Source organism: Orcinus orca, chromosome 16, assembly GCF_937001465.1.
Source record: "Orcinus orca chromosome 16, mOrcOrc1.1, whole genome shotgun sequence".
Lineage (NCBI taxonomy): Eukaryota > Metazoa > Chordata > Mammalia > Artiodactyla > Delphinidae > Orcinus > Orcinus orca.
The window spans coordinates 70,742,821-70,767,935 of NC_064574.1; the positions used below are offsets into that span (position 1 = coordinate 70,742,821).

At 49.3% G+C, this 25,115-nt stretch overlaps 1 protein-coding gene across 2 annotated transcripts in view; it reads left to right on the top strand.

Annotated features, from left to right (window-relative positions):
- Positions 1 to 25,115, top strand: part of KATNIP (katanin interacting protein) — a 184,140-nt gene that overhangs the window by 89,409 nt on the left and 69,616 nt on the right. For both annotated transcript variants that reach the window (XM_033426051.2, XM_049699349.1), the window contains 5 exons: positions 11,889 to 12,061; positions 13,065 to 13,124; positions 14,600 to 14,718; positions 16,296 to 16,398; positions 20,312 to 20,527. In XM_033426051.2, the coding sequence (XP_033281942.1) occupies positions 11,889 to 12,061; positions 13,065 to 13,124; positions 14,600 to 14,718; positions 16,296 to 16,398; positions 20,312 to 20,527 (671 nt within the window). The remainder of the gene's footprint in view (positions 1 to 11,888; positions 12,062 to 13,064; positions 13,125 to 14,599; positions 14,719 to 16,295; positions 16,399 to 20,311; positions 20,528 to 25,115) is intronic.

Genomic DNA, 25,115 nt, shown 5'->3' on the forward strand with positions numbered 1-25,115 from the left:
CCTGAGGCAGAGCTGCAGGTGGAGGTCTGGCTAACGTGGCACCCAAGCATTCCCTGATTAACCCTTATCAAGCCGCAAACTAATGGGGGGAAAAGACCGTACTAACACAAGGCAAAGCATTTTTAGATAGCAAGTGATAAAAAGAGTGGATTGAAGGAAAAGCATCTACATCAACCCATGTAAATGAACTTTCAAAGGTGGTGTGATCTTTGGGCACAGCCAGACCCCAGTAATTAAAGTATGTCAGCAGCCTGCCTCTCCCCACCTCTTGCCACAGCTTCTCCTTTATGCCCTACATTCTCAGAAAGGCTCTTAGGGTGCTGAGACAGCCCACCAGCAGCTCTGGGCTGACAGCCCACCAGCCCAGAAACCCTAGCAGAAAATAGGCCCGGCAGACTCTGCAGCCTGACCACCTGGTACAAATCCTTCCCGTCCACCTACCAGCTCTGTGACCTTGGGCAGGTTACTTAACCTCTCTGGGCCTCACTCTCCCATCTGCCAAACAGGGATAAGAGTAAGACTCTCCTCTGAGGGTCAGTATAAGGATTAAAGGACTGGATGGATAGATTGCTTAGAGGAGCACCTGGCTCAGAGCAAGTGCTTGCTCAGGGTCAGCTGGTGGAGAGTGTGGAGGGCAAGCCCTGAGCCATCGTTTCTTCTACACCTGGACTGGCTCCACTGACCACTGCTCGAGTTGACAGGACTCCAGTCTGTACTGCTGGTGTTCACTCTATGTGAAAAATTTAAAAATGGCTTTTTAGAAAATTCCTCCAAGACGAGTTGTTAAGGGCTTCCCTGGTGGTGCAGTGGTTGAGAGTCTGCCTGCCGATGCAGGGGACGCGGGTTTGTGCCCCGGTCCGGGAAGATCCCACATGCCGCCGAGCGGCTGGGCCCGTGAGCCATGGCCCCTGAGCCTGCGTGTCCAGAGCCTGTGCTCCACAATGGGAGAGGCCACAACAGTGAGAGGCCCACGTACCGCAAAAAAAAAAAAAAAAAAAAAGACAAGTTGTTAAAAGAAATGAAACCAAGGGTAGAGTCCCACTGTGCAGGAAACTTCCAGAGCCCCTGGTAGAGTGGAAGCAGCACAGTGGCAGTCAAGCACCCTTCCCAGCCGTCCTACTGGGCTCACTGGGATCTCCCTCCTTCATGTGCTGGCCATGATCAGTAAATATTTACGTTTCTGGGTAATAAAATGAAGAACCAGCACTTACAAAGCACTGAACCAGCTCCCAGGCTGTGTTTTGTACCACACGTGTTAATCTTGCATTTAATCACCCAAACAACCCCGTGCAGTAGGTACTGCTATTATCAACACTATTATACAGAGGAAACCAAGGCACAGAGAGGTTGAGGAATCTGTCCAAGGTCACACAGCCAGTAAGTGTAAAGCCAGTGTTTAAAACCTGGCTGCAGAGTATCTGTTCTAAATCACTCCACTGCATGGCCCCTCGTGTGTCAACTAAACTGCTATTTGCTTGCGACGTACCCACATCAGTCTAGTTCTAAGCAATGACGTGCCTAAAATCCACAGGTTGGAGTCACTTGTTTTGTTTTTTCTAATGTTCATTAATATAAATATATAGTTAACATTTTAAAAGTTAAACCATGTATCAGCTAAAATCATTTCAAATACTGTATTCATTTCCCAGGGCTGCTGTAACAAAGTACCACAATCCGATTGGCTTAAACAATAGAAAGTTATTGTGTCACATTTCTGGAGGCTGGGAAGTCCAAGATCAAGGCGTCAGCAGGGCCATGTTTCTTCTGAAGGCACTAGGGGTGAATCTGCACCAGGCTTCTCTCCTAGCTTCTGGTATTTCCTTGCCTTGTGGCAACATAACTCCAACCTTCACCTGGTGCTTTCCTGTATACACTGGGTCCAAGTTTCCCCTTTTTATAAGGGTACCAGTCATATTGGATTGAGACCCACCCTAATGACCTCATCTTAACTCGATCATCAGCAAAGACCCTATTTCCAAATAAGGTCACATTCACAGGTACTAGGAGGTTAAGACTTCAACAAGTCAACTGTAACACACACCTTCATGTACAGTTTTTTGAGAAGTCGAGCTTCATTAATTATTTATAATCTGCCTTTCTCCAAGAAGTTCTGACGTGTTCTAACAAATTTTGTAGTGCAAGAAGACTTTAACAAATATGTAAGGAAATGAAGGTAAAGGGAAAACAAGAGTAGGAACAATAAGTTGACGCCAAGGGGTGAACAGATGAATGCCTCAGGGGGTCACACTCATGACTTTGAGTTTCCTGACCACCATGGCAAGGAAGCAATGCATTCACATAAACAGCACATGTCACTGGGTCCATCTGGTAAAAATCAGATTACCAGCTGTCCCTGGCACTTGGTTCTCAGTTTGTCCCATTGACTCCCTCAAAGAGGACACTGTTTGAGGTGGCGGAATCCTCATTTTGAACAGGTTTGGAGGTCAGCCTTTATCTGTTAAGTATACATGGCTCCTACATAGGCCAAATTTGAAAAAAAGGAAAATTGAAAACCATGGCATTGTTACCACCCTCATACTGAAATGGGATGACATTGGAGCCACATGTCCCACGGGGATGAGGTTCTAAAGGTCAAAAAAAGTGCAGGTGGTTAAAGTTACCCTTGAAAATCCCTCAGACTGATGATCAAGTGCAGCGTATGTGGCTCCTTCTAGAAAACCCCATACAGCCACGTCACCTCTCCTGAAGCCCAAGAGAGTCATTGCTCCTCCAGGGTGGGGACAATCACAGCTTCTTGCTCAAGCCCCAGATGAAGCAGTTGGCCTTGTTTAGGGTCTGGTTGTAGGGAAAATGTGACTCTAAGCACTGGCATTATGCTGAGGTCACTGAGATATTCCTTCCTCCAGAGGCACAGGACCCTGAGACTTGCTGAAAGGACAGAAGACTCAAACCAGCTCTCACTTGTCCAGGCAAAATCTGCACTGCTTAGATGCTTTACTTTCTGTTTGTGGGGGGGACGTCTTTCTGGGGGGCATACAAAATCAGCCTTTTTATATCTTCCTGGTGAACTGAACCTTTTATTACCATGTGTTGTCTCTTTTTCACTCTAATAATGCTTTTGTCTTAAAGTTAACCAGCTTTCTTTTGGTTAGTGTTTATGTAGCGTATCCTTTTTCATCCTTTCATTTCAAACATTCTGCATCCTTACGTTGGGGTTTGTCTCTTATAAACCCCATGTAATTGGTTTTTATTTTTATCCTCTAACAATCAATGTGTTTTAATGGGCACATTTAGTCCCTTTACGTTTAATGTAATTGCAGATATATTTAAGTTTAAATCTGCCATTTTATTGTTTGCTTTTTATTTGTTCTGCCTGTTTTATGTTCCTTTTTCTCTCCTTTCTTGCCCTATTCTGAACTGATTACTTTACATTATCCCTCTTTTTTCTTCTCTATTAGCTTGTTAGTTATACATTCTTTTACTATTCTTTAGTCATTACCAGAGATCGCAACATGTATTCTTGACTTATTAGAGTCTACTTTAAATTAGCAAGTTTACTGCTTCTCGTTCAATGGAGACCTTACAACTGTGTAACTCCATTTACTCCCATCCAAAATTAAATGCTATTATTGTCATGCATTTTAATTCTCTCTAGATATTAAACCTCACCAGACATCATTATTATTATTAAAATAGTCAATAGTAATTTAGATTTGCCTACATTGTTAACCTTTCTGTGCCCTTCACGCCTGGCTCTTTCTAGGTCACCCTGACTCTCGGACAGTAGCCCTGAGTCTGTCACCAGCTCTCTTCAGTTTCTCAGCCTTGCAACAGCTCTTAGAATCAGCAGCACCTTGAGGGGAAACGCTTCCCAGGTGCTGGGGTCACCTCTCTAGGTTTCTGTTCTCCTGCCTGTAACCCTTCACAGCCCTGTTCACTCTCCATGCCTTCAAACAGATTTCTTTTTATAAACAGATTTTTATACTACTATTTGGTCCAGGTTTTCTAGTTGTGCTCCAGGGACAGGTTGGTCTGGATTAGATAGCCTGCCATTACCATAAGTGTAACCTATTGCCTGTTCTCTTAAAAGAGTTATTTCTCTCCTTGCTCCTTTATCTTTGGCCAAGGTCATAAAATTGAATTTATGTCAATTAAATGTACATATGGTGCAACTCCACGAGAGCTTAATTCCTCTCTATCACTATAACTGTCCCTTGTTCTAATGAAAGGGCCTCATGCCCTGGGTTACTTTGGTCTCTATCAATAAGCCTTCCAGGAAACTTCCAGAGACCTGTTGTCTTGTTGAAGGTGAAAGAAGATCAGTCTTTACTGCAGAAAGTTTACTGTGCAAGTCGTCAGAGTGCTCTAGGGAAGTTATATATCGGAACCACTTTACCCAGACAAGCTGCCAACCACAGAAATAAAGTAACAGCCCTCAGCGTGAGTGAATTAGAAGACCCTAACAGCCCTGCAGTTAGCGCACGTAGCATTTCTGTCAAGAAAACCTGCAGCAGGAAGACCATTCTGCCAAAGTCCAGAGTCTCATAACATATGTCAGTGTTCATTATTAATAGCAAGTGTCAGAAATGCAAACTGGCTGAAGCAACAAAGGAAAATGTATCGCTCAGAGACCTGAAAAGTCCAGGACTATAGATCTGCCCTCAGGTACGGTGGGATCCAGGTACTCAGATTATGCTATCACCAGGAACTGTTTCTTCATCACTTAGCTCTACTTTTTGAGTCCAGTGGGTCTCAAACTTGAACATGCATCAGAATTATTGGCCAAGCAAATTAAAACCAGATTGTTGGACCCTGCCCAATTTTTAATTCAGTGCATCTAGGGTGGAGCCTAAGTGTTTTAATTCCTAACAAGTTCCTAGGTGATACTGATGTTACTGCTCCAGGGACCACACTTTGAGAACCACATCCATAGTCTCAGGCGTGGTCCGGAGATGGTCCCTGGTGGCTCCAGGCTCGCATTTACTGACTTAGCAACCCCCGGGGAAAGGGACTGCTCCTCTCCAAATAGTTCCAGCAGAGTCCAAGAACCAGCTCTACCCTGAACCGATCTCCAGTCTCTGTAGTCAGGGAGAGGCACCTGTTCTCTCAAGGGCCCAGGAAGGGCCAGGAGTGGGGGCAGATCCAGATCCGTCCAAAGCATGTAGACTGAGAAGATGGAGAAGAGGTGGTTCCCTGAAGGGAAACATGGATGCCGTGAAGGTCACTGCTGCTGGGAGGATGAAAGAACTGCTGCTCATTTCTTACAAAAATTAACCACACAGGACACTTTGCTACAAATTCTTCAGGGGCCGGGTGCAGAGCGAAGGACTGTAATATGCGAGGAAAGAGTAAAGTCATTTAGTCAGGGATGGGGAGATGGGGGCTGACTGCCTTCCTTGAAAAATCATTAAAAATCACGTGCATTCCTGGGCTCACGAAGAGACAGCAGCGGAAGAATGAGTATTAAGGGTTACAGACAGCATCTACCTGTGGAGAGGCCCCCAAATAAGCTTCAGAGATGAGAAGAGCACAGGCCTGGACAAGCCAGGTGTATCAACTACCTCTTGCCGCCTAACAATCCCCTCCACACTGCAGTGGCTGCAAGCAACAATGCTTTTATTATTGCTGCAGGGGGGCTGGCCGGTTCCATAGTGGGTGCCTGGCTGGCTGGTCTCGCACGGCCACCCTCACAGCGTCTGGCAGTCCCGCTGGCCCAAGGACCACAGCTGGGACACCTCGTCTCTGCTCCACGTGGTCTCATTACCCAGCGCCTGGTGGTCTCCAGGCAGCCCGAGAGGACACACCCCAGCATGTAAGTCCTTTCTTAAGTTAGGCTCCGCTTGGTCGTGACTGCTAAGGACCTGTTGGCCAAAGGAAGTCACCAGGCCATGCCCAGCTAGAGAAACAGATTCCACCCACCTTTTGATGGGAGATGCTGCAGCGTCACAGGGCGATATGGCACATTGCAGGTGGGATGCAGGTGGGAGGCATTTGTGGCCATTTGTCGCGGTCTCCTACGCTGTGGGGAGCGTGTAGCCTGCTGAGGCTGAGCCAACTTAAAATGCACAGAGGCTCTGGAATACTCAGACGTAAGCTATTGTCCCAGCGGGCAGCCCCCTTCCCCCTCCTGGGTGGATTTTAGAGGGAGTGTGTGCAGCTCAGGACAAAACAGGGCTAAGCCAGCTGTTTCCCTGGACCTTTCACGGCACAAATCGTGCAGTTTCCGGGCTTACAGGCACGTGACCATCACTGATGCCACGCCTGCAGCAGGAGCTGCCCCCCAGCTCACGATTGCCACGTCAGATCATAGGACTTTTCAAGAGATGCCAGGAATCCCGATTTTCAGGTGGATTTCCTAGTCTTTTTTTTTTTTTTTTTTTAACTTAGCATCTGTTTCCAATTTTTAAAAGAAGTCACACAACACAATCTGCAGGCTGGCTTCAGCCTTTGGGCTGCCGGCCTATGAGCTCTACGTTAGACCCGTGTGATTCTCAGATGTAATGTTTGCCTTTTCAGTGGATTCCCAGGTGATCTCAAAGGTCCCTTGCAGGTGGGAAGGGGTCATTTTGCTGAGACTCTGACTTTGAGCTTTTCGAGTCATAGCTGGCGAGTGGGAAGAAGCCACCTGGCTGGTGAGCTGACCGGACAGCCCCCATGTCCTCACGTCTTCTTTGTGACATGTGCTGCATTCATGGTAAATCTCCTGAATTGATACACTCTTTTGTTTCCCTGCAAGAGAGATGAAAGCCAAGTTCTAGTGAAGCAAAGAGAAAGTGAAGTTAACAGTAGAGGAGTGGTTTTCAACCAGAAAAGAGCAGCTTGGGATAAATTAAAATGTGCCATTTGGCTTTTGCTGGTGGCAACGATTTATTGTGTGAATAAATCCACCGTTCTCCAGATCTGTGATGAGAAGAAATCCACCCTCACGTGGTGCTCAGGCCAGTGCGGAAACGGCTCACCCAAGCGAGCAAGGAGAACTTCCAATGGACTCAAAAGGCAGTGACCTCGTGTGCAATGAGGAAACGCACAGTCTACACAGCCGGGCAGTGGGGATGTGATTCAGGAGGACACGGGCACTGTGGACACGCATTTCTGGGAAGCCATGGGTGGGGAGAGCTCTGTTGGTGGAGCTGTGGCCTTGACCTTCACTCAGAGAAAGCCTGATTTAATTTTTAAAAGCATCTTCTTAGCCTAATAGACTCAAAGGGCACAGGCAGGACCCAACGATCGTGTTGTTGCAGGAGCATTCCCTCCCAGATGAAAGGCGCTCAGGGCAGAAGGGTTTGTGCAGACAAAGCTGAACCCCGCTGCAAGAAAATACCTTCCTGATTATCCTTTTCCAAGAAGAGGTGATCGTAGGGTTGTAGTGGCCAAGAACAGATAGTTATGTTGGGCGCGATGCTCCACCATAGCCCCAGACCACTGAGGCACAAGTGGACGGGGCTCTTGCCCACATAATGGCAATAAACAGGCAAGGGTTACCACGCAGGGGCTCTCCTTCGACTGACTTTATAAGTGCTCTAGGCAGGAAATGCAGAAGGAGCTTACGAATCTCAGGTTCTGCTTATCCTGATGTTGCCCGAGCCTCGCACTGATGCTGGGGTTCGCACCCCCAGTGTCAGAGTGCTGGTGCGTTTGTTTAGCTGTTCACAAGATCCTTGGCCCTTATTTATAGGACCTTCTGTAGGATCTGAAGGGGCCTTACATTTCTCAGCTCTGCTTTACTGCAGATGGAGGAGGAAATGATATGTTTTAATGATATTCACAAATACTGAGATTGACAAGGTTCGGAATTGAAATCATTTTCCATCCATTCATTCGACGACGATCCTAATGCCAGAGCCAGGGCGTAGCAGCAAACAAGGTGGGCGGGGCCTCCTGGAGTAGCAGGAGGCCTCTGGGGCTTACATGGCCTCAGGGTCCCCTGAGACCTGTCCACCCCCCCGCTGCCCCCCAGGCTTCCCTTCGCTCCCCGAGGCCAGCCCCCCTGCCCTTCCTCCCTGTGCCAAGCTCCACCCACCACAGGGCCTTGACACCTGCTGCTCCCCTGGCCTGGAACAGCCTCCCCATGTGGGCATTCACAAGGCTCGCCGCCTTCAGGCCTCTGCTCAGATGTCAGCCCCCTGACCGAGTGTCTGAAATAGTGCCCTTCCCCCTCCTGTCATCTCTAGCTTTCATGCCACTTGATTTTCCCCAGCACTCATCACCTGCTGCTGGCGTGTCCTGTGTGCCTGACCCGTGTCTGTCTGTGCCCCGTGACTGTGAGGTCTGTGGGGACAGGGGCATGCCTTTCCCCCCCACGTCTGTACCCCGGCACCCAGAGCAGCATCTTATCCCACAGTGTAGTGACAGTTGAGAGCCTGTGTCATTAATGCCTGTGCCTTGCGGGGAACCCAGTTCTGCTTCAGCTCCCCCTGGGATGAGGGTGTGTTGGTGCTTCAGGATTCCTCAGTTCCAGCTCCAGACAGACTCAAGGCCACTTCTTTTCTTTCACTCTCTTTTCCTGTCCTCCCAGCTGCGTCAGGGACCTGCGTGAGGAAGATCCCAGTGGCCTCACCACACCCCTTGGACCCACAGTGTTTCCATAGCAATGAGAATCCCCACCTCCATCAGCTCCTCCCAGCTCTCACCTTCTCATCCCTCAAGTTGCAGAGCAGGTCGAGTAGCTGATAAGAAAGGAAAACAGAGTTAAAGCAGCCTTGACTGGGGAGAACAGAATCCCCAGGTCACATTGCCAGCAGTGCCTTACTCTATGTCCCCAGGAGCAGTACTGGAGCCACAGCAAGAGTCCATCAAAGTCAGAGAACGACCCACTGCCATTATCACCCAGGCCAGCCAGCCATCCGAAGGCATGCAGGGCTTCCTTTGACTTTCCTGGAGGAGCAGCTGGGACTTGCCGTGGCCTGTATTAGACCAGCCCTTGGGTTCTGTTGGCTTTCACGTTTCCTAAAAACTGCAATACTTTAAGAACAAATAAATTCAGGGGGATTTCACATAAACATCAGATTCTAACTTTTCTTGGAGAAAAACCCGGCAACACTAGAAGCACAGCTCTGTCTGGCAGGCATTGGCTGGAGCTGGGCAGTGGCTCAGCTGCCTCCCATCTCCCCTACACCCACCCCGAGTTCAGTCTCACTCACTCAGAGTGCCTGCCCGGTCCCTGGGCATTCACATCCAAAGCCCCTCTCCTGGATGCCTGGGAGAAATTGGTGTCCCCTCATTTTGGCTTAGCTTTTCCGTCAACCCAGTACCTGGCTATACTCCCTCTCCTGCCAAAGCCATTCTTGATGTTGCTACTTGAAGCCTCATTCAGATGCAAATTATAACATAGCAGGAGGATAAAGGGCTCCAACTAAATCTCTAATAATCAGCGGGTGCCTGTTTACTGAGATCATGAGGATGGAAGGTTGCTGGGGTTTTTTTGTTTGTTTGTTTGTTTTCAATTTTTATTTATTTATTTATTTATTGGCTGCGTTGGGTCTTCATTGCTGCACACAGGCTTTCTCTAGTTGTGGCGAGCGGGGGCTGCTCTTCGTTGTGGTGTGCGGGCTTCTCATTGCGGTGGCTTCTCTTGTTGCAGAGCATGGGCTCTAGGCGCATGGGCTCAGTAGTTGTGGCACATGGGCTCAGTAGTTGTGGCTCATGGGCACTAGAGCGCAGGCTCGGTAGTTGTGGCGCACGGGCTTAGTTGCTCCGTGGCATGTGGGATCTTCCCAGACCAGGGTTCGAACCCGTGTCCCCTGCATTGGCAGGCAGACTCTCAACCACTGTGCTACCAGGTAAGCCCAGGTTGCTGGTTTTTAACAATCCTTTGTACCAGGCTATCTATATCTATATCTATATCTCCCCAGAGAAGTCATAGCTATCAATTCCCAGTTAGTTATAGGCCAGCGTTAATGTCAGTCTTTGATACTATTGTTAAATGATGCAACCAAGTTGCCTAGGTTGAATTCACATCTCCAGCCCAGACCACCCTCCCAAACTCCACACTCGTGTGTGTGTACAGGCCAACTCGACAGCTCCACCCTGATGCCAAAATCACATCTCTGGGCTCCAAGCTGCCCCTGCTCTTCGCTTCCAAACCTGCTCCTCTGACAGCCCTCCGCAGCTCAACTGAAAGCAACCCCATCATCTGTTTCCTCAGGCCAGAACCTTGGCATCATTCTTGACTCTCTTTCTGCACCAGCCACATCTACTCTGTCAGGAAATCCTGTTGGCTCTGTCGGCAACATACACGCAGAAACTGACCACACTCTGTGTCCCCCCTCCACTGGGCAGCTGCAGGAGCCCTAACTGGCCTCTCTGCTTTCCCCCTCACCTCCCTTCATTCTGTTCTCCACTCAGCACCTAAGTCAAATCAGGTCCCCTGCTTTCAAGCCTTCAGTGGCTCCCCATTTCTCTCGGAGTAATGGCCTTACAGTGTCCTCCAAGGCCCTGCCTTGGCCCTCCCCACCCCTTCTCAGACCTCTCACTTCACACTGGTTCCTGGACCACACTTCCCCAACGCTCCGTGAGGCCAACCCTGCCACCCTGCTCACCCCATCTCTGTTACCCTGCTCTGCTTTTCTTGCTTTTCCATATCATTTTCTGACATGGAACACCCTAGAGCATTTCTTGTTTCTCTGCCTATTGCCTCTCTCTACAAGGGCAGGGGTTTTGATCTCTATGGTCACTGCAGTGTCCCCAGTGCTAAGAACAGAGCCTGGCAGAGTGGCACTCAATAAATATTTGCCGAGGGGTTGAAATTCAGTAGGTTAAAGCCTTTTTAAACATCCCAATGGAAACATTTTGAGCAGTTCTATTTTTAAATGGAGTTTTTTTTTTTAACAGAGAAAGAATCCAAACATAAGTAATTGAGAGGATGTTATCATAACCCCCCATGTTCATTACCCGACCTTGGCAATGGTCAATTGATGGCCAATTTCATCTGCACCCACACCCACACCCCAGGTGATTATGAAGCACATTCAGGTCACCATATTTATCTATAGATATTTTAGAATGCCTTTCTTTTTACAGATGCATAGTATTCCATTGGGTAAACATACCATAATGTATTTTTTTCCAACCAGTCTTGTTGGGTACTTTTTCATACATTGCAAATATTTTTGCATATTATAAAATCAGTGTTCCACTCATTAGAACTTCCAGAACCGACTACAGCTTTGCAATGCTTTTTTTCTTCAGTTGAGGAGTAATTTCTTTGTAACTCTTACTACGCATCCTTATGAAACATAGCAATGTTTGAAATATGAAACAAAGCAAAAATATTCCCAAATACCCATCCTTCTTCACAATGTCAGGTATTAGTCCTTACAGGCACTTTGTTAGAGGGCTAACTTTTTAACTTTTTATTTCAATTTTAGACGTAAAGGCAGTTGCAAGGATAGTACAAATGACACTCCCGTTCCCCCAGGTTCACCAGTTGTTAACATTTTGCCGCAGTTGCTTTATATTTGCTCTGCGTGTGTGTATTTTTAAATCATTTGAGATTAAATTGTAGACAGCATCCCACTTTACCCTGAACACTGCAGTATGTATCTCCTAAGAACGAGGGCATTCATTTTACATTGCCACAGTGCACTTACGTATGAAATTCAGGATAGTTAGCATTAATACAATACTGTTATCCAAGTCACAGACTCTACTCGGATTTCTCCACTTGCTACAATAATGTTCTTTACAGGGATATTCGCCGACCCAGGATCCAGCCTCGGGATCGCCATTGCATTCAGCTGCCATGTCTGCCCCGTCTGCTTTCATCTAGAGCAGCTCTCCAGGCTGTCTTTGTCTTTTTGACCTTGACATTTTTGGAGAGTATGGGCCAGTTGTTTTTATAGAACGTTCCTCAATTTGAGTCTAATCGATTTGGGAGCTGCCCTCCAAGAATGCAATCTAAAGGCTCACCCCCTGTTTTCTGCCCCCAGGACCTGGAAGCCACCGAGAGAGACCCCTATCAGCAACGCGAAAACTCGTGTGCAAGGCTGAGGACCGAGAGGAGGACGCCTCAGCCGTGCTCAGAGCCATCCAGGTGGAGAACGAAGCCCTGCAGAGGGCGATCCTCAGCAGAAAGGCTGAGCCCCCCGCCAGCCCACCACAGGTGCGTTCCCAGGCAGAGGGAAAGGATGGAGAAGGACTTGGGCTACTCAGGGACCAGGCAGTGTCTGAGCGGTGCTTGCCAAGAGCACATGGTGAGGAGAGAGAGCGGTGGAGGCATCCCTGACCTTAGACCAATCAGCGCATCCACTGTCTGATGCACAGCTGCTTACTGTCCTGTCGAAGTCCCCATTTCCTCCACCTCCTTTCCATCTTTTGTTTCCTAGGCCTAAGTTGGACGCTAACATGCCTCCAATTCTTCCTGATTTCCTTACAAACCCTGAATACCTTCAACTAGAGTTGAGCATTGGTGTGTCAGAGACAGGATGGCGCAAACAACCAGCTCTGGCTTCTCTGGAAAGACCCCCTTCCCCAGAGCATGAGCCCTTCCAGCCTCCGCAGTCCTCACCACTCCTTAACGTCCTGCTCCTGGCCTGCTTCACCTTCTCAGGAAACCCCTCTGGCCCTACAGGTGTTTGAGTTGGTGCCCACAGCCTTCGGCTTTGAGCAGCAAACAGGAGGATGGATGGTGGGGTGGAGCGGGGGTCTCTGGGGAGCTGGAGGCCTTGGACATCCCTCAATGTCTACATCCTTTCTCAGAAGCATGTCCCCTGACTCACCTGTTGAAATCTTTTACCTTAGCTTGATGTTCACAGTAGCCCTGCAACAGGCAGGGCTGGTTTCATCACACTGTTTTATAGAGATGGCTGATAGCACCCAGGGAATCCGGGTGGCTTTCTCATGGCATGTCTGTGGACGTGGCTGAGGTCTGCCTGCCTGAAAGCCTAGGGCCCCGTCCACACCGCTAGTTGCTCCCCAGGCCCTGTTGGTGGGCTGCTCTTTGGGGTGACCACCAAGCAGCATCTGTTGTCTGTTTTCCTGGTGCTCGGCCCTTGGCCCCTGACGTTTGTGTCTATGACCTCAAGACAGTCTGTACCTCTATCAGTGAAGGATGTGAAGTGGATGGCTTTATTCTGACCTCAGATCATGTGATTCCATCCTTCCAGGGCACAGAGAGACCACCAGCAGAGTCATGGACCGGTCTGCTGAAGGAGGAGACCCCTGAGGTCAGTGAAGGCCAGAGAGGGACAGCAGAGCCCCATTCCCACAGCAGCCAACAGTCTCCAGAGGGCCTTCCCCACACGGTCCCAGCAGGACCTCACTGTGCTCCCTGAGCACGCCAGCATTCTGCCCATCTCCCAGATGGGGAGACCCGTGCTGAAGCACGTTGCCCAAGGTTACGAGTGGAAGCCAGACCTCACCCAGGCCTGCTGATTCCAGTCCCTTGTTACGTTTCCATTTCCTGACAAGATAACACAGAAAAGGATCTCAGTATCCTAAATAAATAAATGTATATCTACACCTATCTAGGTCAGTTAGGCCAATCTCAGCAAAGATGGCCCCAGGAAATATGGTCGTGAATTAATAAAACACCTGGGAACGTCTTTGTTAGATTGTGCACGAGTCTATGCTGTGTCCTCAGAATACAGAGGTGACCGAGTCAGACCAGAGTAGCCCCTGGCCTCAGGGAGCTTTCAGACAAGATTCGGGTATATACGAGTAAAGCCGTATATAACCAAGGTGACTTCAGAGAGAGGTGGCAATACAAGGTGCTAATGGGTGAGAGAGTGACAGGGTATAGGATGGTGGCTACCTCCCACAGGGGGATCCAAGGAGGCCCCTTGGAAGGTGTCCCGTTTAGGCTGAGCCCTGCCCAGTAAGAAGGAACCAGCCAACAAAGGAACAGCATTCCAAGTGGAAGGAACAGGGGAAAAGCTTCGAAGTGGGAACGAGCCTGGCCTGTTCCAGGAGTGGGAGAGTCGTGGAGGAGAAGAGGACAGGGGAAGATAAGGGGTGGACAGTAGGGAATTGGAGAGAACGCTCATGAAACAGAGTGCCGGGCAGGGCAGCACCCCAGAGCAACATAGTGGGTTTCTTTTGGCATCGCTCCTACTTTTTCTATTACTTCCCAGTCATCTTAAACCATTGCCAGCCAATATTTCTGACAGGTTTGCCACTTTGCCCACCCTGTGGTCCAGGATTTCTGGATGACCTGACCCCTGATTCACAGAGCTTCCAATGACTACAATTATTTGCAGATAAAGATCAGAGCACATTTCTAGTTTAAATGATAAATGGAAAAGAAGGGGAAAAGGCTTGGAGGATTAAAAATGAAAGGGTTTAATGTTACTGGCATTCTCCATGGAGTCCCATTACTTTGTAGCAAACAGAACAGAGATTCACTGGAGGAGGGGAAAGGTTTTGATGAGAGAAATTTTTCAATGGCTCATTGAAGCAGACCGTTTCCTGGGACCTCCCAGATCATAAGAAACTGAGATCCCACCTTTTTTGCAAAGATGTGAGGGGATTCTAGATCTAATCAGCCCCAGGTAGTCGCTTTCACCCTCATTCCTGTTCCCAGTTTCCCGCAACAAGACTGATGGCCTGCGGAGTGTGTCCCTTTGACCGTGGCTCTGCTGCGTCTTGGGCCAGGAGGGTCGCCTCGGACATCTGTTTAATAAGCGTTTCCATCCTCCCTCAGCCGCCCTCCATCACCGCGGCAACGAGCACAGCGACCAGCTCGCAGGAGCAGTCCAGGGCAGCAGGGGGAGCCAGAGCCGTCAGTGAAGCCATCGACGGGATCGGCCTTCCGGGGAGCAGGTACTTATCGAGGCAGCTTCAAAACAAAAACAGCAACCCGTAGCCATCCAGCCACGAGCATCTTATTAACTGAGGTTTTTCTTTGCATTTTGATTCCAGACCATTTAAAACTGCTCCCTTAGACTGCATCCCCCCTCACCCTCCCTCCAACCCAAAAGCCTGAAATTGACTTGATTTCTTTCAGACACATGTCTCTTGGCTTGTTCAGTTCCATTCAGCCCATGTAAAACTTCAGTCTCCTCAAAGGTTTCCACGGAAGCAGCCCGCGCGGCAGACGGTGACCCAAGGCAGTGTCCTCTGAACCTTCTTTTCTCTATTCAGAGTTTGTTCAAATGCAGCATTCTCTTCCGTTCACACATAGCATCAGTGATTGGCACTGTCAAGTTTTATTATCAAAATAAAGGCTTTCCTGTAGTCATCAGGCAACACTGATCTTCAGAAAGATGCACCATGCCGAGCCAATAGCTTCAAGCACACATTTGAGCCCCACCATGCTCCCCGGGCCGCTGTGCAGAGCTGGGCGCGTGGTAGTCTGTGCAGCGCCCATGCCTGGCTGAGCGGTGAGAGCAGCTGAAATCCAGCCTGCACAGTGGTCGCTAAGCTGAGGCTCTGGCCTGAGGCTGCATCAGGCCCGAAAGGCATGGGGGCTTTTTCTCTGCACAAAGGAGGAATTTCCTGGCCAATCTATGTACTCTCCAGATCTGTGTCCATCCAGAGGGTGTTTGCCTTTGATAATTTGTAGAAAAACTCTGAATAGGCTAAAGGCAGTGCTAGCCACTCCTCCAGGAGTCTGCAGACCCCAGATTGGAAACCATGCTGTGGACCACTGTGGCCATGAATAAGAACTTGAAGTTTCCTCCGCGAGTGAAAGGGCTGGGCCATGAGGATATGTTACATCAGATACAGATACAGGATATGTTACAAGCAGCACACACATCACCAAATGCTTCTTTCTTCATCATCAAGATCCTTTGTGCTTCAGGGTCTTGGGAGTTCTCAGCCTTAAACAAAATAAGTAGGGTGTGTTTGCAGACAGCTCTCTGCTAGGTTTGGAATGCTGTGTCCTCAGAAACTAGAGATGCAAGGCAGGTCACTAGATCAGGAGCTGGCAAACTTTTTCAGTAAAGGGCCAGATAGCAAATACTTCAGGCTTTTCACTTTTTGTTTGTTTGTTTGTTTTAACAACGCTTTAACAATGTAAAAGCCATTCTTAGCTTGCAGGCCACCCAGAAACAGGCTGCGGGCTGCATTTGACCTGCAGGCTGTATGTACTGTGTAGACACCCGCTCTAGAATCTTACAGCCTAGCAGTCAGCTTAAGGAGATCGTCTGGCCATCTGGCCCCAAGCAATTTCTCTTACTTGGCCCTTCTTTCATCGCTAATTGTACAATTATTTATAAAGGGAGAAAACCAGCTGGTGTGTGCCTTTGATCTGTCTGCGGGGGTGTGAGTATTTTCGTCTCAAATTGTTACTTCTCTCTGAAATAGAAAAGTAAGCCTGGTACCCTTGATGCAAACTTTCCCTATTGTGTATCGTTACTATCGATACCTGTTTGCTAAAACAAAATCAATTTCAGACACCAGCAGAAGGTTCTGAAAGTCCTCCAGGCCATCGAAAGTGACTCCACCCAACTCAGCCAGGTTGTTTCACCCACTGAGGAGCAAGTTCTGGACCCAGAGGTGAGAACCTTGACTTATGAGGGTTTCTGAAGGCATTCATGTCTTGCCTGAAGGCTGAGGGAGGAAGGGCCCCTCAGTACAATCATTTCTGTTTGGTGGGAGCTGCTCTGACAGTGGTAAACTTAGCATCTTTCTGCCCCAGTCTCCATCCCCCCTCCTCCCCAGCACATAGACATCCATGTAATGGAGCGTGAAGTTTCAGAAGACAGAAGCCTGTCCACACAAGAGGAAATATAAATAGCCTGTTAAGCCCATACAGAAATATCCAGCATCACTTGTAATCAAGAAATACAAATTAGAGCAACCTCAACATCCCATTTGATGTTAACAGATCTCAGTTAACAAATGATTTTTGATGATAACCTCTAGCACCGGCAAGGTTACAGTAAAACTGGCGGTCTTACCCTGCTGGCAGCAATAGAAATGGGTGGAAAGCTTTTGAAAAGCCGAAAGGCTCTTAGGAAGAGCCTTAGAAATACTTATGTCTTCCAGCCTGACAATCCCACTTCCTTACCCTGAAGAAATCACTCAACAGAAATAAAAAACTATAGGCGCAAAAATGTCTATTGCACAATTATTGGAAGTAGGGAAAGGTGAGAGAAAAAAACACAGAAATAACATAAATGTCTCACAGTAGTAGAGTTAATCAGGAAAGTATGATACGTCAGCACAATGCAGTCGTGTAAAAGGATGGAAATTTTCATTATGGAAGTTATGCAGATAGAAAATGTTAAGGATATAAAGTTAGCTGCAAAAAGTGATGTTCATCTTCATCGAGTCCGATATGACTGTAGCGACCGGGCAAGGATATGGCTGTGAGCGGGTCAATGGAGCTGAGACACGAACGGTGAAAGGGCAAGGTAGCATCAGGGTGGAGGGATAGCGGATGATGCGTTTCTCTTTTGGGTCAAAAGGTGTGTGTCCAGCACATCCTCTCATCTCTTCCTCTACCCAAGCCTTTCTTATAACTGTTTGGTTCATCGGTCACCCATCTTGTGATTGGCCAATGGGGACTTAACAGGAAGCCCTCCCAAAGTCACACGTAAAGCTCATATGAAAGCAGAAAGAGCCCTGCTCCAGCCCAGACTGGAGTTCTGGCTTGGGGTCGGGCATCATCATTTAGAGGTCGTGTGACCTTACATAAGCCTCTTAAGCTGTCTGGTCCTGGGGGTGTGTGACTGTCAAACTGGGTAAGTAATCCACAGCCCACGGGGCCACTGTGCAGCTGGAAGAGGAAAGGTCTGTAAGGGCAGATGGCTCGGTGCCTGGCACAAGGCAAGGAGGAATCAGGAAATATGCCGTCTAAAAAAATCTAGGGAGGGCTTCCCTGGTGGTGCCGTGGTTGGGAGTCCGCCTGCCGATGCAGGGGGCGCGGGTTCGTGCCCCGGTCCGGGAGGATCCCACATGCCGCGGAACGGCTGGGCCCGTGAGCCATGGCCGCTGAGCCTGCGCGTCCGGAGCCTGGGCTCCGCAGCGGGGTGGGGCCACAGCAGTGAGAGGCCCGCGTACCACAAAAAAAAACAAAAAAAAAAGAGAAGAAAAATGACACATTTCTTTGTAATGAATGCCGTAGTCAGGATCAAGCAGGGCTTGATCCAGAAGCTCACGCTGTGTCTGTACCGTGTCAGCTGCATCCTGAGCCTCACCCCCACCTCAGTGCCCAGTCCCAGCTCTGCGCTTTCCCTGTGATCCCTCAATAGCTAGAGTGATTCCCACCTCTTGCCCTTATACCCTCAGACTCCACAGTCAGGAGAAAAGAGCAGTTTCTCCACACACAGATCTGAAACTGGGTCATGTGCCCATCGCTGAGCCATTCCCTCCAGGTGGCCCGGGTGACAGGACACACTGATCAATTGGACCAGTTCATCTCCTCCTTGGGGTAGGAAAGTGTCCATCCCCCATACCTCATGGCTGAGAAAAGAGAAGGGGCAGCTTCACCAAAGGAAAAGCAGGTGGTCTTGTTGAGAGCGGGGCAGTGAACGCCAGGGACCGGAAGCTTGCCAGCCAGCATTTGCCTCAGACCCCTCGATCCTAAATCGAGCAGGGGTGGCCATGGGGTTGCAACGCTGACAAGTTGTGACACTTCCTTAGTGAATAGACCCTTCAGCTTCTTCATTTAGAAACCCCGCTGCAGGAATTTGCACACCTTAGATTGCACTGTGCGTGAGATCCAGCAGCCCCTCCTCGAGGCAGCTCGCCTCCCATCTGGCCTCCTCCCAACGGCCAACAACCACGGTGACCAGCGCCGCATCCTCACGCCTCCCACAGGGCGCACCTGGCAGCGGAACGCGCCTCCCAAGCACAAGTTCATTAACCTCCCGATCCCCGAGGCTTGAGCCGAGCCAGTTGAGTTTTATCACCATCCTGCCTGTCTGGGACTCAGGCCCAGGGTAGCAGAGGGCTTGGCCTGGGCCCATAAGGCCCCGCGGCAGAGAAGGAGGAAGCCGTGGGGTCTGCTGATAAACACAGCCCCTGCGTTCCTTCCGGGAGCTGACAGCTGACTTCCCTCCCTGCATGTCCCCATCCCATCACCTGACAATCAAGGCTCATCCAAACACACGCTGAGACCACTAGCACGTCTCACTGGCTATTAATTAAAAAAATAAGTAGGGAACAGTTGCTGTTCATTTGCTCAGCTTCCTGCTCACAGAACCATTACGGTGTTAATTAAGAGAGGGCATGTGCGTGCGGGGAAGGTACCATTTTCTAAGCGGCTGATCTGTGGCGACCAGCACTGCAGTCGGAGCCCGAAGGGGCCTCGGGAAGCCATTCCACAGTGTGGCCATTGATGGATGGCATTCACGACCTCTCAGACCAGACAACCTACCCGCGAAGGAGGCAGCATTAAAATCCAGGGAGGAGAGAAATGGGCGGAAGTGGCCACTTAGAGAGTGCACGCAGGCCAGGACTGCTGACCGGGTCTTCTCCGGGTGCGTACCCCACTTAATCTCTGGGACAGGATTGTCAGATCTATGGGGTCATCTCCTGGTCCCCAACCAGGCAGGGGGATGTCAGCTGACTTGTCCAGGGTCCTGTGTTATCTACTGTGTTAGATAGGCCGTCTGCTAGGCTACCACAACCAAGTACCACAGACTGGGTGGCTTAAACAGCAGAGACTCTTTTCTCACAGTTCTGGAAGCGAATCCAAGATCCAGGTGTTGGCAGGCTGAGTTTCTCCAGCTTCTCACTGAGTCCCCACACGGCCTTTGCGTTGTGCCTGCCCATCCCTGGTGTCTCTCTAGGTGTCCAAATGTCCTCTTCTTGTAAGGACATCAGTCAGAATGGATTAGGCCCACCCTAACGGCCTCATTTCAACTTAATTACCTCTTTAAAGGCCCTGTCTCCAAACAGTCACCTTCTGAGCTACTAGGGTTTGGGCTTCAGTATCTGAATTTGTGTGTGGTGGACACAATTTTGCCCATAACACCAGCCCAATTCAGCAGAAGTTGTGACATGCCTGTAGGACATGAACCTTAGGTAGTGGGTGAGAAAAGTACGTGTTCAGGCAGAATCTGATGCCTTTTAAGCATTCTTTGTTATTTGCAGACTCTTACAGAAGATACTAGGTGCCAGGGTTCATAGTAACTTTTTTTTTTTTTTTTGGCCGTACTGCATGGCTTGCAGGATCTTAGTTCCCCGACCAGGGATCGAACCTGGGCCCCGGCAGTGAAATTGCCAAGGCCTAACCACTGGACCGCCAGGAAATTCCTCTAGTAACTATGTTTGAAACGCCTTAGAAACATGAGCTCATTTAATCTCCATGATAACCATCTGTAATGGGTGCTCTTCTTATCCTCATTGTACAGAAGGGGAAACCCGGCACTGAGCGATTAAATACCTTGTCATTTAGCGGTAGAGCTGGATTCCACCTGTTGTGTTTCCATCCTTTGGCATTACTTTTCTCCTCGCTAAGGACAAATCGGGACCGAAAGCAGAAGAGATCAAGGATGCCATCTACGTGACCATGGATATCCAGTCCAACTGGGGCAGCGCGTCGTGGGTGGGTCTCACGGAAGTGGAATTCTTCGACCGGAACGACATAAAGCTTTATGTGTCGCCTCACGATGTGGCTGTCCGGAACTCTGACACGCCCGGGGAGCCGGGCCACCTGGTCAGCAGGAACTTAGCTGTAAGTGGAGGCGGCCTTGTGTGAGTCTTGGCCGCATGTTTTGATGCATTTTTTCTGCCCACGATAAGCCCACGATAAGGGTGTGGGTGCAGCAAGGGGAAGGATGATGTAATCGTCCACAGCCATTCATTTGGGCAGGGTGGGGAGGAACCGGAGGGCAAGGTACAGGGAGGGGCCTCCAGCGGCACCCCCCGCCCTGAGCTCTTGCCCAGATCCCTGCTCTGTAGAGAGTTCTTATGGGGGGTGAGGGGCCAAAGAGGAGCCGGTTCACCCCCTTTATCTACATTGCAGTTTCCCATAGTAACCACCAAACACGGGACCTTGGGATATCATTGAGGGCAACACCCATGTTTTGTAGATGAAGAAACTAAGGCTTGGACAAGGGCATTGACTTGGCCAAGGTCACATAGCTGGAAGGTCAGGGAGCGGGGAGGGGGGTGGTGCAAATGCACCCCTGCAGCCTGGCCCAGGGCCCACGCACCCTCTCAGGGTCCTGCTTCCCTGGGGCATGGAGCACGCACCCAGCAAACGTGGAACATCACTTTCTTTTAAATATCTGAAAGTTAAAAAAAGAAAAGCACTGACATTTTCTCTTCCTGCCGCTTGCAAGCTGGACACAGGAGACTAGACAGACCGCCCAGCGCTGACATCTTTACGGTGCTAGTGCTTCAGCGTCAGTCACCGTGACCTCTGGGTGGGGCCCGAGGTATGGGGAATAGAGGTTGCCTCTGGGCCACGGAACTGGCTGAGCAAGGGACAGGGGCAATAGGAAGACTTCGCTTGGATGCTTTTTTGCCTCTTTTAAATTTCCTGCGACGTACATGTATTTGCTATTCCAAAGAACAAATTATTAATTTTTTAAAGGTATTGAAAATGAAGACAATTGCCACATGTTCAGTTCTTGCTTTGTGCCGGCACCATGCTAAGTGTGTTGTGTGTATAATCTTATATAAACGAAACAGTGTACAGGCTGGAGAAGCAGAAAGGCCTGGGTTCAAAGCTTAATCACTTACAGCTTCATGATCGTGGGCAACTCACCTAACATCTACTTTGATTTCCTCGTGTGTAAAACAGGGAGAATAATAATACTTACGTTCATACGATGTTTGAAGGATCACATGTAAATATGATCCTCACTCTTCGAAAGGGCTTCAAAACATCATCTATTACTGTTTCCGTCGTTACTAGTCGTAGTAGCAGTAATGCCACTATGAAGTAAATATTATTGCCATTTAAAGGAAAAGAAGCAAGAAAGGAGGGCTTTGAAATCCCCAGCTCTAGAGACCCAGGTTCTGGTCTTGACTCTCTAGCCTTGGGCATCTTACCTGCCTTCTCTGAGAGTCACTTTTTTCTGCCCCCTGTAGAATGGGAGTGGAGGGCCTGGATAATTCGTATGATGCTTATTTTTCCAGCAAAAGAAACTGAGTCTGCCTCTCTTTAGCAGATTTTTGAAAAGAAATTTGTTGCAAGGCTTTTGAGTAGCTGGTGTGTTCACTGTCACCCAGGCCAAAAGAGGACAGGCCCCGTGAGCAACTTGGGGTTCTGGGTAGCATCCCGGGATGCATGAGTACCGAGAGTTTGGTCTTCTTTTTGGGGGGGGGGGTGCAGTGTTTGTTGGTTGATTGGTTGGTTAGTTGGTTTGTCGTCTTGTCATTCTGCTGGAGATACCCAGTCCAGGAAAGGCAGGCTGATGGACCAACCTGGCTAGGAGGGCCAGGCACCTTGCTGCCAGTTCCACTAAGATGCCCCAAGTGGGGCAGGGAGGGAATTTTCCCTGAAGAAATTTGTGGTTGTTACTGAAAGAAAGGCAGGGTAGATGTGAGATAGCCAGGAAACACCGCCTGTCCGTAGGGTTGGACTGAGTGGTTTCTGAGCCCACTTAAAGATTAGCAGCTCTGGGACCTTGAGGGAAACAGGTCGTGGCCACTTGGACGCTCTGGCCTTGCATCCCCCGCTCTGCTCCCTGCTTCAAGTCTGTAGGCTCCCGTGCGTGCTGCTGAGGCTTGGACCAGCCCTCGCTAAACCTCTCCCGTCCCCCTTGTGCGCAAAGCAGTGGCACTTTGGAAGCCTACTGTACAGAACAGAGCATACCAGGGGCGATAAAAAGCATCACTGGATTTAATGGGGACAGATTCTGATGATTGCTCTCCCCTTTTCTCTGTTTAGCAGAGGCTGATGAGCATTGCCATGGATAGCAGTGAGGACTTGGGCCCAGGGTTTGGGTGGGTTTCGTTTTTTGTTTTTTTCTTAAATTTTGGGCCCTGAGGCAGCTGTCTCACCCTGGGCTGCTAGATCTCTGGGCCCAGCTGTGGGTGGGCTGGATCCCCCCTGCTGCCCTGGCCTGGGGTCTCTCTGATAGTCGCCCTGTGAACCACGCCTGGGGCCACCAGAACACACTGCCTCTCAGAGCCATTCAGTTTCGCTGGGGTCTCGGGCATCCCTCACTGATTCCTCACATGAACCTCGGGATGACTTTCCGCATCTGATAAACGAGAAAACCGAGTCTCAGGGAGGATGAGTGACTCGTCCAGGCCACACTGCTGTGGAGTGGTGGGGCTCGGCTGAAAGCTGAGGAGAAGATACCTGAAAGCAGAGTCTGGGTTTGAAAGAGAAGTTGCTTCAGTGGAGGTGAATGTGGCACCTGCGGGGGGCTGTATGAGTGCCCCGTGTTCAGTGCAAACCCTCCTTCCTGCCCTGCCCACCCCATCTCTCTCCTCGCCACCCCCAGGCCCATGGCTTCAAGTTGGCTCCAAATTTATATGCCCAGCCCTGCCTGCTTCTGAGTTCCTGACTTGAACGTCAGCTTCCGCTCAACACCTCAGACTTCAGAGACCTGAAACCTGAGTGTTGATTCCCCGGCCCACGCCCTCATCTCTTCCTCCTCCAGCTCAGTAAATGGCATCCCCATCCGCTCAGCTGCAAAGCCCACCACTTAAGAGCCTTCCTCGGTTGCCCCATGCCCCCTCCCCTTCCAACACATCAGGAAGTCCTATTGATTCCGCCTCCAACACGGAGCCTGGATCGGGCCCCTGCTCTCCATTTCCACTGGTTCTTCCCAAGTCTGATCAGCTGCCCCCTCTCACTGGAACTATTAAGTGGTCTCCTCTCTCACTCCTTTCTTCCATTCTTGCCCCCATCCACTCCATTTTCCACTCTGTATCCAAAGGGATCTTTAACAAATGTCAGCTTGCAGCCCTCCCCTGCTTAAAACCCCTGCCGTGACTTTCTGGGGAAAATTGGATGCCTCTCTGTGGCCCCGGAGGCTGTCTGTGAACCGACCTCCAGCTCCCTCTCTGCCTGCCTCACATACCAGGGCTCCCTTCTGCTCCCTTGACCTGCCAAGCTCGTTCTCACGTGTGGGTTCGGCACTTGCCGCCCCCTCTGCCCAGAGCATCCCTCCTCCAGATGTTCATGTGGCTCCTTCCTTTCTCATCACTCAGGTTTCAGCCCAGGTGTCACTTTCTCAGCAAGACCTTCCCGGACTCTACAAGCTGGAGGAGTCCTGTTCCCTCCCTATGCCAGTCTCTATCACATCAGCTTTGTTCATTTTTTTCAGACCACTTCCCACCATCAAAAGTGATTTTGTTCACTTGTTTCTGATCTGTCTCCTCCCACCAACCTGTACGTTCTTGTCCGTCCTATTCACACTGTGTCCCTAGCACGTAGAGCAATACATTTTTGAACTTTTAAAAATAAATGATTATAGACTCACAGGAAATTGTTTTTAAAAAAACAGTGCAGGGCTTCCCTGGTGGCGCAGTGGTAGAGAGTCCGCCTGCCGATGCAGGGGACACGGGTTCGTGCCCCGGTCCGGGAAGATCCCACATGCCGCGGAGCGGCTGCGCCTGTGAGCCATGGCCGCTGAGCCTGCGCGTCCGGAGCCTGTGCTCCGCGACGGGAGAGGCCACAACAGTGAGAGGCCTGTGTACCGGGAAAAAAAAAAAAAAAAGTGCAGAAAAGAGAAGAACAATAGAGAAAAATCAACAAAGCCAAAAGTTGTGTTTTGGAGGAATCAACAAAATGAACAACCTTTAGCTAGACTGAGCAAGGAAAAAAGGGGGGTATTCAAACTACTAAAATCAGGAATGTAAAATGGGCCACATCACTACCAAACTAATAGAAATAAAAAGGATTACAAGGGAATATTGGGAACAATTTTATGCCAACAAATTAGATATCCTAGATGAAATGGACAAATTCCTAGAAAGACACAAATTACCAAAACTGAATCAAGAAGAAATAGAAAATCTGAATAGACGTATAGCAAGAAAAGAGATTGAATTAGTAATCAATAAAAAACTTCCCACAAAGAAAAGCCTGGGACGAGATGGCTTCACTGGTGAATCTTACGAAATATTTAAAGAATTAGCACCAAGCCTTCACAAACTGTTCTAAAATACAGAAGAAGAGAGAACACTTCCCAGCTCATTCTCTGAGGCCAGTATTACCCTGATACCAAAACCAGAAAAAGCCATCACAAGAAAACTACAGACCAGTATCCCTTTTGAATACAGATGTAAAAATCCTCAACAAAACATTAACAAATCAAATCTAGCAGTTTATAAAAAGATTTATATATCAAGACCTA